The 16646-nt window shown below is 46.2% G+C and overlaps 1 protein-coding gene across 1 annotated transcript; it reads right to left on the reverse strand.

The window, feature by feature from the left end:
* Positions 1–4567: 4567 nt before the first annotated feature.
* On the reverse strand, positions 4568–11661 carry tfr2 (transferrin receptor 2). Its single transcript, XM_040141619.1, has 14 exons — positions 11532–11661; positions 11038–11178; positions 10455–10563; positions 10123–10365; positions 9891–10030; positions 9645–9820; positions 9432–9551; positions 8582–8664; positions 8363–8426; positions 7661–7728; positions 6597–6667; positions 6414–6498; positions 5291–5515; positions 4568–5006 (listed from the first exon to the last, which is right to left on the reverse strand). Exons 1-14 carry the CDS (start codon positions 11576–11578, stop codon positions 4632–4634), a joined length of 1947 nt encoding a protein of 648 aa, XP_039997553.1. The 5' UTR covers positions 11579–11661; the 3' UTR covers positions 4568–4631.
* Positions 11662–16646: the final 4985 nt, after the last annotated feature.

Consider the following 16646-nt stretch of genomic DNA (forward strand, 5'->3'; position numbering starts at 1 on the left):
GTGTCGTGGTCCAGCTTCACTCCACGTCAGCGTGCACCTATTAAACTGCAGTGACCCGTGGTGGTTTGTGTGTAAAACGCAGCCCAGGCGGGTGGGTGGTGACTAGGCTGCACCCTGAACATGTATTGTCCAACCGCACTGACAACAGCGTGTGTTTTCGCTCTGTGATGTCACGTCGCTTCCTGCCGGTCCCGTGATGTGATTGGTCCTGAGACTGCTTCCCTCCGTTACTTCAGTTACCAGAGTGTTACTGCAAGTTGAGGGACCAGAACGGCAGGACTGTGAGTACAAAAACTTTAAGAACTTTGTCAGAAAGTTGAGTTATTCTGCTACTTCCACCAGCGTTACTACTCAACTACTCCTACTGGTTCTGGAGTAGTTTCTGGTTGAGTTTCTCACCTGTACACGAACCACCACCATCTTATCATCTTATAGTGGCAGTAGTACTTATTGCAGTTGTGGCCCCTTTTCTCAAAAGGCAAAACTCAGTAAGTATCCATATGAATCTATCAATCAGTCCGTTTTATGGCTAGGTGTTAGCACGCTGTAGCCAGTTTGTGGGCGGTTTTAGTACGTTGTGATCAGTTACTGGAACATTTTAGCCATTTTGGCCCATTTTCAGACAGGTGCAGTTAGACTGCCAGTTCTCTGATCCTTTTAGGGTGGTGTGGTCTGTTTTCAGAAAGATTTGACAAGTTGTGGATTGTTCTCAGAAAGTTTCCTGAACATTCAGGATGTATTAGTGAGACGAGATGATCAGTTTCAGTCGTGGTTCTTTCGTCTGGTTCTCAGATCGGAAGAAGAGCTGCCAGATCAGAGAGCTCAGAGGGAGATGACGAGTTTAGCGAAAATATACATTTAAAAATATTATAATGTTTTTATTACAGACTTTATACCAGATTAGTGCTTCCAAATCTTAATTTCTTTAGCCTTAAAAAGAAGCAACCCCTTTTCACAGGTTGTGTATTTTTGTGATATTTGAGGACTCAAAGCAAAGACAGATTTTCACCTCCTGACATTGTTATTTTGAAGACGTTTTACAGAGATGCAGAGATAAAACTCTCCAGTATTTCACAAGAAAGAGCAACGAAAAACATCTGTAAAAAGAATCCCATTTTATCAAGCAGATGTTTTATAATCTTTGGTTGATGTCTCCCTCACTCCGATATTCCTTCAGGTTTTCCTGTGCCTGCAGCAATCAAGCTTTATGAGCAGTAGAGAGAAGCAGTGTGACTTCTTTTGCCCTGAGATTTCCCTCTCAGGCAGTGCGCAGGCTGGAGAATCTACTTTGGAGGCAGGTTGTGGATGCGGGGCTTAAAACCGACCCAGTTTGAGTCAATATAGCACAGATGCATGCAGGGTTATTTTGCCTCAACCACAACACTTGCACGAGTCAAAACAAGCCCGTGTCCTCTGTGGTTTTCTACCCATGGGAACCCTTCATCACTCGGTACAGTTGGCCCAGCACTGTGTCGGTGCCATACGGATCCAGATTCAATCAAATTTGATGCAGGGATTTTTAGTCTGAGCGGAGGAATATTTTCACTTTCTCTACGTTTTCAGTCAAAAAATAATCAGCTCCATCGGGGAGCTTCTGTTTTCACCTGTGTCTGTTGGTCTGTTTGTTTATCTGTCAGCAGGATCACTGTAAAACTACCGAACTGATCTGCACCAAACTCGGTGGAGGGATGGGGCCCGGTCCTGGGAAGAACACATTACATTCTGGTCTGGATTCTGGGTTAAATGGGCAGACCCAGTGTTGGACTTGGCTGAGGTATGAGCTCTGCTGTTTAAAGTAGAGCTCATACTCCTCCTCCCCTAAAGACACCAGAGCTGACAGTCAGAGCCGTTTGCAGTGAAAACACGAATATAAAACAGTTTGTTGATTTTAAAAGTTCACTGTCAAACACCTTTTATTCATTGTCAAGTATCAGGTCTCCACTGAGGGAACCAGAAGTGGTTATGAGATTCATGCAGCTCCATTTCTGCTATATAGCCATTAGAAGACGAGGAGGAGGAGAGACAGGAGGAGGGAGGAGACGAGGAGGAGGATGGAGGAGACGAGGAGGAGGAGAGACAGGAGGAGGTAGGAGACGAGGAGGAGGACAGACAGGAGGAGGGAGGAGACGAGGAGGAGGACAGACAGGAGGAGGGAGGAGACGAGGAGGAGGAGAGACAGGAGGAGGAGAGACAGGAGGAGGTGAGACAGGAGGAGGTGAGACAAGAGGAGGAGGGAGAATAGGAGGAGGGAGGAGACGAGAAGGAGGAGAGACAGGAGGAGGGAGGAGACGAGGAGGAGGTGAGACAGGAAGAGGAGAGACAGGAGGAGGGAGGAGACTAGGAGGAGGAGAGACAGGAGGAGGTGAGACAGGAGGAGGAAGGAGAATAGGAGGAGGAAAGACAGGAGGGGGTGAGACAGGAGGAGGAAAGACAGGAGGAGGGAGGAGACGAGGAGGAGGAGAGACAGGAGGAGGTGAGACAAGAGGAGGGAGGAGACAGGAGGAGGAGACAGGAGGAGGAGACAGGAGGAGAGAGGAGACAGGAGGAGGAGGTGAGACAAGAGGAGGGAGGAGACAGGAGGAGGAGAGACAGGAGGAGAGAGGAGACAGGAGGAGGAGAGACAGGAGGAGGGAGGAGACAGGAGGAGGAGAGACAGGAGGAGGAGAGACAGGAGGAGGGAGGAGACAGGAGGAGGTGAGACAAGAGGAGGGAGGAGACAGGAGGAGGAGAGACAGGAGGAGAGAGGAGACAGGAGGAGGAGAAACAGGAGCTGGGAGGAGACTTTAGAGAATTTAGTTTGATCCCTAAAAGAAGCTCGTTCAGACCATTCAGCTCCTTCCTTCTTAAGGAGAAGTGCAGCTCCAGGTCCACAATCAAGCCTTTCAACCACATCTCACAGTCTTCATCAGCAGATAGTTTACTCAGAAGCTACTGAAAAAGCAAGTAAGTGGACATTTAGTACTGTTTTCAAGGCTAAGAGCACAATTTTTACACTCAGTGTCGTCGCTGCCTGTCTGGGCCGGGACATTTGAATTTCCTGGTTTAATAGAGATGAAATCAATAAAGAAAGATAAATAAACCCATCAGGACGCTGAGTGTGACTGCAGCCTGACACGCATCAGCGTCAACACACAGCTGCTGAAGATAACACCCTCCACACTAACAGCTGGGAGCTCGTTAAGGAGCCTTAACGAGGTTTAAGGAGGTTTAACGAGGCTTCGTCTCCCGTGCTGTTCGACGCTGTTACAGCTGCTGATTCGCTCACTGAACTTCCCGTTTGACTGACGCACAAGATCAACACATCAAAGACAGAAAAACATGTTCATACTTCCCTTTTGTTTTCTTTTTTACAAATACCCATTTTAAAGACAGCAAAATGAAAAATGTCACCTACTCTTGCTCCACTTTTTTTTATCATGACCAGCATCATATTTAAACACCTTTCTGTAAAGCCTTTGTCACTGCTTAGTGTTTGAATCACATCTTTACCTGTACTTTCAGCCATCACTTCTATTCTACACCTCCCTTTGTTCTACATGGATACATATTTTTATTTTCTGTTTTTATCTCGTAAATATATATATTATATTTATACATTGGAGACCACTTTCCCATTCCAGTGAATGCACTTTATATATATACATACTTTTATATATATATATATATATATATATATATATATATATATATATATATAATATATATATACTTTTACATATTAATTTCACTATGTATATGTAACATCAGCTAGAACTATTAGTCAGAGAGGAACAGCAAAGGGGAGTTATTAAATGAGCTGTCTTGTACATTCTTTATGAAATAAATGTATTTATTAATGTAGCTATTCAACTAACATTTTAGTTAGTTGACACCTGCTGTCTGAAATATGCCAGCCTGTTTCCCTGAGAGAGGGTGTCAGTGTCAGTATGTATAAATGTGTCTCAGTGTGTGTTCGTGTGTGTGCGTCAGTGTGTCTGTGTGTGTGTATTGTCAGTGTGTGTATGTGTGTGTGTTGTGTATGCTCCACACGTCTCCGTTCAGAGCGTTAGCAGCTCCCTGTAGCGTCCAGGTGAACAGGGCCAACTGTCGTCTAAACCGTCTCTCCTCGAAGCTCCCGGGGTCAGAGGTCAGCAGGGCCAGGTGCTCAGTGAGCGCGCTCAGAGAGTGATCCCCACGGCCGTGAATCACATGACGAAACGGCGTCTCCACCGCAGACACGTATTGAGACAGAAAGTAATACTCCACCTGGAGGGCATACGGAGAAAACGAGTTTTATTAATCTGTAGGTCTGCGGTACATCACAAATCCCCCTTCTTCTTTTCATCATAACTGAGTCTGATCTGAACCCACAGACACGAAACACGTTGATATGATTCAGTGTGACGTCCACTTCCTGAGGACATCATGTTCTCTGATGTCCCGCCAGAATAAAGCTCCAGAAATCCACTTAGAAACCAGAGGAAAAAGAGGCTGCAGAACTTCATTCAGAATCTTCCTGTTTTTAAGTTTCCCTCAGTATCACAGTGATCCGGTGACAGTTGTCTGTACATCCATGGCTACACTGCAAACAGGAGCTGATCAAAGCAGATTCAGCAGCTTTTAATGGGACATATTGACTGAATGGAAACAGGCTAAAATAAATTGTCCCCCCAGCTAACTCTGTGAAACATAGTTCCAAAACTTAGAGCAGGATTATCTGCCATACCGATGTAAGACAAAGAAAAAAAACCATTTAAAATAACAACACATTGCAGTATTTGTACCTTCATGATGCGAGTGTTGATGAAGCGAAGTGGTATTTGAGGCATTTGTACCTTCATGATGCGGGTGTTGATGAAGCGAAGTGGTATTTGAGGCATTTGTACCTTCATGATACGGGTGTTGTAGAACCGCGCAGTCGTGGGGTCATGCAGGTCGCTGTAGTCGATGGCTCTCTGCAGTGTCTCTGCAGCTCGACTGTAATCTCCTCTGGCGCTGAAAACCCACTGAGGAGACAAACCTCTGGCCTGAGGACAGAAACCGACAGTAAGACACGTGAGCTACAGATTTAGTGTCACTAGTGTCATCGACAGATCTCCCGTCAAGCACTTGATGGATGTGAAACTGTCCTGGATGAATCCTCAGTGGGGTCCAAAGATGAAAATGGAAAGCATGTAAACCAGTCTAAACCGGTAGGAAGCTTGAAGTATTTTACCAGTTCCTTTATTATAAAGTGCTCCCAGCATCTGTAGTGGGACCTGACAGGAACCTGCTGGCAGTTTGCGCACACACAGTGATACAGGTAAGTTACCTGCAGCTCAGCAGAGTGTCTGTTGAGCTGAGCGCTGAACTGCAGCACCGTCTGGGCGTAGGAAGTGATGCGTAGCGGGAGGATGTGGTCGTGGGCCAATCGCAGAACCATCTCACCTACCAGCTCCCCTAAACTCCGCCCCGTGTGCCCCAGACGACCCCCCAGCACTTCCTGTAGACGGGACACACTGTCCAAAGGTGTGTTGATGAACGGGTACGCGCGCTCCTGAACACGTGTACCCACACGTGTACACACACACACACACACACACACACACACACACACACACACACACACACACACACACACACACACACACACACGCGCACACACACACACACACACGCAGATCTGATGACATCAACTTGTACCAAGTACACTTGTACACATCACATGACATCAAATAAAAGGACATAATGAGACCCTGCAGACTGCAGAACAATAATAAAAAACATAGTAAAGAAAACATGAGATTATAAAATACAACGTCACATGATGTGATGTGTCATATCTATGACATCATAACCAACAATCCAACGACTTAGTAAAACACCTTGGTTACATGATGCAACATACAACAACCTCACATGAAACAAGTCATCATAACCTGATGTAGCATTATTTCATGATTTCATGTAAATGTAACGAGATGACATGAGAAGACATAACGACTGATAACACGTAACAAGGTGATGTAACATGACATTAATATGACCTGTTGTTAAATTACATAAAGAAATGTGACATAAAGTGATACAACATAACATGACACGAAAAGTGACCAGACAAAAACATGACATCCGAGAGTAAATCACATTTCATGACACAATTTAAAGTAACATGAAATCCCTCGAAATAAAGTAACTTGACAACTTAACCTGAAATAAAGTAACACGTCCGGACAAAAAATAACACATGATATAAAATAACATGGTACCATATGTCGGTACATGAAATAAAGTGAGATGACACGGTGCACTGTGGCATCATAAAATCACAGACGGGATACATCATGACATGACTGAGATGACACAGTACACCACGAGAGACATGTTATAACAGATATGACGCAGCAGCAGTGCAGTATGTGGACGTGCTGTTAGTCAAAGTATAAAAAGTTTACCTCAGTGAATCTGAGCTCCATGGCTGGAACTCCTGCAAACGCTGTGAAACTGTACGCTCCGCTGTTCAGATACAACGGCTTCATACTGAGGACGCAACAATGGGAGTTTTTAATTTAGGTTTACGGCATTATTTAGTTCTGTATTTTATTTTGATGAGTTGTGTGTTTGGTGTGTTTTCTCACATCCTCCAGCTGCCTCCCTCTCGCTCAGCCTGGCTGTAGATGGTCTGACCTGCATGTTTGGGATGCTCCACCTGAAACAGGCAGAATCCCAAACATGTAGGTAAGAACCTTGACATAACTATAGATGCTCGGAAATGACGAACATTGATACAGACAGAAATCACTTAATGTTTGCCCGGCCAGTGAAACATTGGAGCATAGAGAACAAAGATGGATTTAATCTTAACAGAACTGCCCTCTGAAGCTGCAGTGAAGTTTATTCTTAGGGGCTAAATGGGCAAAGATTTCTTGTTAAATAACCTTTGTTTTGCTAAGTGACCAGCATCAATTGAGTATAGATACTGATGGAGTACACAGAGTAATAAAATTGGAGATATAGGTAGGAGTCAATCCATTTAAAATCCTTGTGGGTCAGAAAGAGGATTTTGTATTAGTAGCCAATGCAAAGACACCAGGACAGGTTTCACGTGTTCACACTTCTTAGGTCTTTTAAGGAGTCTCGCGGCTGAGTTTTGGATCAAATGAAGACCTCTTGTTGCTTTCAAGGGTTTGCCAGAGAAAAGTGCTTTACACTGATCCATTCAGTTATCAAAGCACGCGCAAGGATTTCTGAGTCTGTATCGGATAAATTGGAACGTAGCTTGGCTGTTAAGTAAATGAAAAAAGGCAGATTTTGTGACATTCTCGATATGCAGACCACACAGTAAAAAAAAGGATCCGAAGCTATTGGCACATTCTTCACCGACTGTCTCTGAGAAATTGTGCTGCCATTAAGATTTATTGAAACTATTAGGCTGGACCAACAAGCAACCTGGAAGATAGATTTGTGACAGTTTGTAGTAAATTTTGAAGATGTGTGCACGTGGCAGCAGGTAAACACAGAACTACAGTGTTCTAAGTACTCATCCCTACACACTCAGGTAAGGAGAACCAGGTGAGCGCCGCACCCTGGGAAAAAATATGAGGGTGTCATGGTCGACAGTGTCAATGGCCGCTCTCAAATCTAGTGACAGCAAAACAGACGTGAACGTATGGAAATATTCACCCCTCATTAACACGTTCACCTGTCTGATGGCAGCATCCAGCAGGTCGACCAGCAGAGGACTGGTGTAGGTCAACAGGACATCATCACCTGGTTAACACACAAAAAGACAGACAGACATCTGGTTAACAGACAGACAGACAGACAACTGGTTAACACACAGACAGACACCTGGTTAACACACAGACAGACAGACTGGTTAACACACAGACACACAGACAGACACCTTGTTAACAGAAAGACAGAAAGACAGACAGACACCTGGTTAACCCACAGAAAGACAGACAGACAGACAACTGGTTAACACACAGACAGACACCTGGTTAACACACAGACACACAGACAGACACCTTGTTAACAGAAAGACAGAAAGACACCTGGTTAACAGACAGAAAGACAGACAGACACCTGGTTAACCCACAGAAAGACAGACAGACACCTGGTTAATAGAGAGACAGACAGACACCTGGTTAACACACAGACACACAGACAGACACCTTGTTAACAGAAAGACAGAAAGACACCTGGTTAACAGACAGAAAGACAGACAGACACCTGGTTAATAGAAAGACAGACAGACACCTGGTTAATAGAGAGACAGACAGACACCTGGTTAACAGACAGTAAAAAAGACAGACAGACAGTTGTTTATCTCATCTCTTTCAGCGTGTGATAGGCTTGCAGAATAAAGATCTCTTGTGATTGGCTGAGAGCTCTGTGTTACCCATGATGGCTTGGTCCAAGCTGAAGTAGGCTACAGCTTTCAGGTGGAGCATTGACAGGTAACCCTGGCAAACAGAGGTCAAAGGTTGTTAATTTACTGTGGCAACCACAGATCAGAGGTCAGTGTAAGAAGTTTGAATGATAATATATTGTAAAAACTTGTTAAAACTTTCTTTTTCTGTGGTGTGTAACGTGTTTCCTGCTCTCTGGTTTGACGAACCTCCAGCCATTCAGTCGCTCCAACATTCCCAAAATCTCCAGCGTCCCAGCTGACGAACAGTAAACTCCGTCTGGGACTGAAACCTAAACAAAGATGACCTCATTCAGAGTAAACTGAAAAACTAATACATGGTTCACTGCCATTGAAACCTGCTGGATTCCCTCAGGCACCAAATAGGTGGAGGGTGTTTTTCTGTCACATCAGACAGAACTGAGGAACTGAGCTGAGATATTCACCGCTTCACCAGTGACGGAGAACTTTTTCACACCAAGCGTCCATGAACCAGAGAAGCTACAAACAGTATCTTCAGTAACACGTGTTTTTGAAGTGAAATCCCACTGTGAGATTCTCTCCCATCCCCCCGCTAACTAGTTCACTAGTTCGGTTATTTATGAGATAGTGTAACTAGTTAGTACTTACTGCAGTGTGCACTGTTATTATCTCACATAGTAACACTAGTAAAAATATTACTACGTCTGTAAATGCTGCAAACATGTAGTAAACCACAGTAACCACCAAACAACTCTATACAAACCATCAAGGAGCAACACTGAATGTCCTAGAAATCACTTGGTAACCACCCACTGTCATCCTAGCAATGAAACACCTCATCAGCAGCCTAGTGACACCCAAGCAGCCACACAGACCACATTACCAACCACCTATCAGCACTGTAGCAACAGCCACAACAGCAACCCAGCAACACTCAAGCCAAACCATAGCAACCACATAATAACCACCTAGCAATGCATTGGAAATAACCCTGGGTGCCAACTAGTAACTCTCTAACCACAGCCCAGTCTAAGTGAATGCTACTTAGTAAGCACACCTGTCTCCAGGTGAGTCTTACCATTCTTCACCATGGCAGAGAAAGTTCGAGCCAGCTCCAGAAGGATCGCCGTTCCAACCCCGGACTTCACGGCTCCCGGACCCAACGAGTCCCTCTGAGCTCCCAGTATGATGTACTGGTCTGACAGAGAGATACAACACTGTACCGTTATTACAGAAAGACAGTACCTTCACCTGAACAGATAATAAATGTCTCTCTCCGTTCAGCATCTACCTGGCTCGACCCTGCCCTCCAGGGAGGAGAAGATGTTGTTGAGCAGGACAGGTGTCATCACATTGTGGACCGACATCTTCACCCTGCGTCCAGAGCTGAAGTCTGGACCGACCACGCAGCGTACGTACGGCAGCCGCCCCCGCCATGATGGAGGACAGGACGGACCTGACAGCTGGCTGAGACGCAGAGAAACACAGTGAGTTCACATTAACACCTGAGCAGGTAACCCGAGGGGGCGGGGCTCACCTGAGCAGCTTGGCGGCTACAGTGGCGCTGACTGGCAGGGCTGGGATAAGTGGCAGGCCGGAGGACTGGATGGGCGGGAACTGAGTGTGATTAAAGGAAGGAAAGCCGGGGGTGAAAGGGTCACCTGAACCCAGGTGCACCTGTGATTTGACAGCACAGAGGGAGATGTTGATTGGTCAGGAGCAATGCGATTTAAAACGTGCATTTGTTAATGTGTGAGAGTGTCTGTTACATGTTCGGACACGGCAGTGTATGTGTTCAGTCCGAGGCGGCGGGGGTCCTGAGGCAGGTCGGCGGGATCGGGGTAGATCAAAGCTCCGCCCGCCCCGTTCCTCTCAGCTAAACGAACCTTCTCTGCAAAACTGACCCCGCCCCCGACACGCATCACCACCACACAGCCCATCACAGACACGCCCGCAGTCTTCAGCCAATTAAAATCCTCTGGACGGCCGTAGTTGGCATAGACCACACCCCCCTGCAGGGAAAGCGACAGGTCCAGGTAACTGGGGCTATGGTTACCATGGTGATTAACACATCCCGTCTCTCTTTCTGTCTCTGACTCACCAAGGTACTTCCTGCGGCGCTGTATGGACAGTAATCAGATGGGTTCAGAGGAATCTGTTCTGAGATCAGTCCTGCAGAGTCCACCAGCCACAGAGAGCTCCTCTGAGACCTGCAAACGAACACCATGTCAGACAGCCTGTTGTGCCCTCTTGTGGTCAAACTGAAACATTGTCCTAAATGCATCATTTTCACATCTGATATAATGATGTGATGCAGTTTTTATTCCATATTCACTTATGGTCTCACATTTGTTGGTTTAATCTTTGCTAAGTCTGGAGCTTTTTGTCCTTACTTTGATGGTTACTTCTATTCTTGATTTGATTTTGATTTACGAGCTTAATCGCCATGTTACAATATGATAGTGTATATCTGTATGTAATAGTATATACGGGTGTTATTAGGCATGTAAAGAACAGCTTCTATCTGCGTAGTAGTAGATAATATATCATCATCTGTACAATAGTCAGAAATAAAGTGGCCAGAGTATGAGGTACTTCTCGCCTCCACCTACCATCTCCACCTGCAGAATCCTGGAGTAGAAGACAGCGTTTTCACTAATGTGAAGGCTGGGGTCAGATCCTACCTGTGGGGGAACTGCAGCGTGGCGTACAGAGACTCGGTCCAGGTGTGATCCATCTGCAGCTGTCTAAAGCGATGGAGGATCTCTGAGGCCAGAGACGTTCCCTCTGCAGAACCCGGAGGGTGATTCGTTCGGCTGACGCGACTGATGACGGGAACCGAGTTACAACGGAGAAAAACGACCGGGGGTCACAAACAACTCGGTCTTTGTGGGGTGCGTCACGAAACATTTCGGATCTGGATCAGGACTATGTATGTTTAGTGTAACAGATCCCTGATGGACAGAGCCAAGCTGGACTTGTTTAAATATCATTTTACTGAAGTGGGTCTCCAAGAAAATGTTTGAAAAAACATCAGAAAAAAACAGAATTATGGTCAAAGCCTGTTTTATATATAGCAATTCCCAGAAACAACGTGACCCTGCAAACCTGCTGGTAACTAATCACCCCTGGATAAATCAGCTGTAATCGGTGTACCAGGTGTCCCGGTCTCTCCCACCTGACTGTGCTGTGGATATCTTCATCCTGTAGCAGTCTCCTCATCATCGCCCTAAGGTCACCCAGGTAAAGCCCCGCCCCTCCTTCTGCAGGCGGCTTAGCCCCGCCCCCCTGCCGCTCATCCTCCTCCACTTGCCCCCCCACCTGGGAGCAGTGGTACCGCCCACTGAACAGAGCGTAGGCCAGTAGGAATGCTGAGAGAGACAGGCCACACCCACATTAATCACACGATCCAACGGATTAATAAAACTTGGTCTGGTCTGTGTGTGTGTGTGTTTACCGGTAGTGAAGATGACGACTCCACACACACACAACACGCCAGCTCTCCAGTAACCACGGCGATACCTCAACGCCAACGCTGATATCACTGCTAGGCCCCGCCTCCAACTCCTCCTCAGCCTCTGATGTCACAAACCTCATCTCCACCCTCTGAGCTCCTCCCACCTCCTCATCCTCGGACATGTCCACTGAGCGGTGGAGAGACACCGAGAACGACTGGAGAAAGAGGGAGAGAGGGAGGGAGGGAGGGAGCAACCATGGCAACTGGTCAGAGGGGGAGGAGCTTGTGTCTCACCTGTCTCAGACGAGTCCTGATGGCGTCCATGATGATCTACAGAGGAAAAGCGACAGTTAACATACGATCGTGTTAATTTCCATTCGATGACGTTTCCAGAAAAGGATGTGATGTCTCGTGTCCGATGACAGATAATCAATCATATTGATCAGAGTGATTGTAAATGATCAGTAATTCACAGGTATTTCCAGCTTTTAGTTCATCGATCTGATAACATCTTCTGTTTTAAAGGAAAAGGTTTTTGCTTTATTTTACAGACAGGTAAATGTGTGATCACCTGACGTCTCGTGTTACGTTTGTGCCTTTGGACTTTTCAGACTCGCAGTCTCTGACGGATACATGTTGTGTTTAGGTTCCGGGGGAAAACTTAGACTTCAGGCTTTTCAGTCTCTCTCTGTGGTACTTCACAGTACTGCGCTTGTCTCCTGATCCTCACAGACACACTGATCGGCTGCCACCGTGTTGACAGTTTAACACTCAGTGTCGTTTGTCTTTGTTTTGTTGTAGCTAATTAGCTGAGGACATGACTACGTTTTTACGACGACATCCTGAAAACTGACCCAGCTACAGTTGCAGGTGTTGGACTTCTTCCTCTGCTAGGACAACAGTCCCACCAGGAATAAAGACGGATCACATCCAACCATGTATGCCGTGCTGGGACATCCAGGTGGACCATCCTCTGCAGTGAGGACGAGCTGAACCAACAGGTCCATCAAAAGGTGCACGACAAGCAGGACCATCTCCAGGTAAAGTGAGAAGTGAAGACGGACCAAATGTGAACCCACAGCTGAATCGTCCCACTGAAGCTCACTCCCTCAGCCTGCTGTGATTGGTTCCTCGGAGGGTTCAGAGGTCAGCGTGTCCTGTCTGATCTGGTTAACTTTATTAACAGCTAAGTAAACACACACACACACACACACAGACAAACTGCTGGAGAACTGAAGCCTTTAAAACCACCTTTAACTCGCATTAAAGAGTCATAACAGCTGAACTGAGGCTGAGCTCTAAACGTTGCTGGTCTGACATTAATGAGGGAAGTTTGACTGTTTGATTTAAAGTGAATTTACACAGCTGGAACCAGAACTGAGGATCGACACCTTAAAAAGTAATGACTTTTAATAGCTGTTCTTAAAGAGCATCTCCAACATGATGACATTACAGAAAGTGAAAGACACAGTTTTAGATCATGTTAGAGTCTGAAGGAGAAACAGAAACAGTCTGAACTTAGTCTTTTTAAGAACAAAGAGCTGGTCACCAGAGAATGATCGGAAGTCAATGTAACGCCACAAAAACAAGTCAGCGTGTGTCAGTGATCCACTAACCTCTTTTATTCCTCCTCTCTGTCGGTGTCCGTCCGTCTGCTTCTTGCGAATCAGTAGAAATGTGTGTGTGGGTGTGTGTCACCCAGTGACCTGCTGTCAGAGTCACAGCTCCGCCTCCTTGATCCTCCGAACCGACGTTCAAAAAACAGAGATCACGGTGAGAGTGTTTCTTCTCCCAGCGTCTCACCTGATCTCTCAGACCTTGAGTGGACAATCACTGTAGTCAGCGAAGTTTCAGCCTCTAAATGTGAAGCGAGGCTGTTTTCAACGATGAACAAGCAGTCCAGACAGTGGAGACGTTGCTCATTGGCTGAATCAGGGTGAGGTCTTCACCATCACCGTCCCTGAAGTTTAGAAACTCAGCCATTCTCACACAGTGCAGTGTAGATACAGCGCTGCTATCCGACGCACTTCACATTCACACTCGCGCGCACACGCACACACACCGATGGCAGCCGGCGACCATGCAGGGTGCTGGTCTGACCACTGGGTCCGTAGGTCATGTTGTCGATGGAACCACCGACCCTGTGATGAGCGGACGACCCACGCTGCCTGCCGAACTGTCCTCAGAGACCTGATGCTTGCTGTGCTCGTTTCGCTCGGTTTTCACTTGAGGCTGATTAAACACCACTGATATGCCTAAACATGGAGTATCACTTTATTTATACAGCCCATTGTCAGAAGTCAGGAATTTGCCTCATGGGGTTTTACAGTCTGTGCAGCGGACGACACACTCCGTCCCTGGAGCCTGATTTTCTTCAGTTTCAAATACATGGGCCAGACGTGACCATACAACAAACCGGGGGGGGTCCAGCCGTTCCTGACTTCAGGTCAGTGCTATTCAGGCAGTCAAACATTAACAAGCTCAGGTCAACAACTAGGCAGCAGGAAAAAACAGCTGGAACATCAGGCACAACGCCACAGAAACAATCTGGCAGTGGGAAGGGGACAACCCCTGGTGTAGAATCTAGGGTTAATGGGGGACAGGTGTGCCGGCATGGTCAGGTGATGGCTGAGGCAGGAACACGTGGACAGATGGGGATCGACTGGTTAGTGCTCATCGTAAATAGCTTGATGTCATGAAAATCTTGTAACTTTAAGGGGTTTTAGGGAGTTTTTCTTTGACCAGACTGAGGCTCTGAGGTCAAAAGGGGTCGTATCCTGGACAGAATGTCAAGTCCCTCAAGACAAATTTGTGATTGTATGTATAAATAAAAGTTAATTGACTTAACTTGCACCTCAGGAAAATTTCGTCTGCACCTGCACGAGAAAAGAGCTCTTACACATGAACATGCTGATAAATGAAGCGGATCAATACGTGTGCTGATCAATAAAGTGCCTCGGCGATTCGGTCAGCGATGAATGATCAGGAGCTCAGTGGGAGTAAAACTTGACCAGTACTGTACTGGATGTGCTCGTTTCCACTCCAGTCACTGAGCACACGGACCGTTACAAGCTGCTCACGTCGACGTGAACCAACAGTTGTTTGGTAAGTGACCACAACACGTCTACCAACAGCATCACAGAAATACTGAACTTAAGACTCCTTAGAATAAAAACTTCAAATTTTCTATTCAGAAGCCCAATATCAGCACACTCCCACCTCCATGTTTCATGGTCGGCACTGTGGTGGTCCTCAACCAGTCCAGGCCAAACATGCTGGACCCCATCTGATCTAAAATGAATTATTTTGGCCGACCACTGCGCCTTCTGTTAACGGTGTCATGGCTCTTCCTGCACCTCCTCACCACCACGTGTTTCATGTCCAGTAGCCTACTGAAGCTCCTGTCGCCCTCCATCTTCCTGAAGTCTCACAGGCAGGTTTCTTATTGTTCAGGCAGTTCCGCAACATGTGGAGATGTGTTGCATTCGACACAACCCAGGCTAGGACTGAGGAAGCTGTGGTGTTCACGGGTTCTTTTAAAACCAGCTTTCCGCTACATCGTGTTCTTGTAAAAGCTGAGACAGGTTTTACTGGGCGACTCTGAGCGTGTTATCGGAGCCGCTGAGTCAGAACGTCCGTGTTACTGAGCAGAATAAAGGGCCAATATTTTTCACACAGTGCTGAAGTCCAAGTGAAGCGCGGATCAGTCTGAAACATTTTTTTACTTTATCTAAAACTGGAAGAAGCTGATACATGATGCTGTCGCACAGAGTGGATACATGCTCTACAGTTCCCCGCCAGGCTATATTTGACATGACTGAGTAATATCAGCAAAAACAAATAGGTTCATAGTGTTGAGAGTTTCCCCCCGAGTGGGACCTCTGTCAGAGTTCGAAGATTTCAGTCAGAAGTGACTGTCACAATAAAAGTCTCCAAAAAAACAAAAACATGTTTGAGTCCAGATCAGAGAGCTGATCAACATTTGACGCAAGGCGGCGACTCAACTGACATCGCTGATCAATACAGATCAATAGTGAGACTGAAGACTGTGTCAGAGTCAGTAGGATTCAGAATGAAGTTGACAGGTGTCCCTCTTTCGTCATCCATCGTCCATCAGCTTCTTCACGTCCATTTTCTCTCTGATCCAAAGTCAGATCGTATCAACAACCAAAGATTGATCTGTAGACACACTGTAGACTCTTCAGCCTGCAACTGCTGTCTTAGTCGAGTGAGTCTGAACCCGGCAGGAGAAGGGTCAGTTACGATTCTCAACATACAAAATTACGTTTAATGGTAAAATGATACAAACGGCAACAAGCAAAAGAATCAGGAAAACATCACACATCACTGAGAAGACCGACAACAACCGCAACAGTTCTCACGGGAAACCCAGAACAACACAGAGCTGAGCCTATAGTAGGTTCCGACTTGGAGTTTAAAATGTGTTCCCTCTGAACTCACTTCTGCTTTTCATTTCTTCATCTGGTTATTTCCTCCACACTTTCACATTCTCAACGTCTGCATCCATATGCTGACTAACAGGACACGCAACCAGTGCAGAGTATAAAGTACAGTAATACTGCACTTTGTACTGCAATACGGCAAATACAATAATAGTACTGTTTTTATGTGGAATCAAACATGCTGGGCGCAACAGTCATCTTCTTTGTTACTATTATACAATTGTCTGCCAGCGTCTATCATTCCAGTAATGCTCACGGGTGTACCGCTTCTGTGCTGATCAACGAGGCAGGTCCACCCCTTGGTGTGTTGGTGCTGGTCCTGCCCATCTCTTCCTTACCACGACCAATAGGCTTATTTCGACACTACGCTTAA

Source organism: Xiphias gladius, chromosome 12 (genome assembly GCF_016859285.1).
Source record: "Xiphias gladius isolate SHS-SW01 ecotype Sanya breed wild chromosome 12, ASM1685928v1, whole genome shotgun sequence".
Classification (NCBI taxonomy): Eukaryota; Metazoa; Chordata; class Actinopteri; order Istiophoriformes; family Xiphiidae; genus Xiphias; species Xiphias gladius.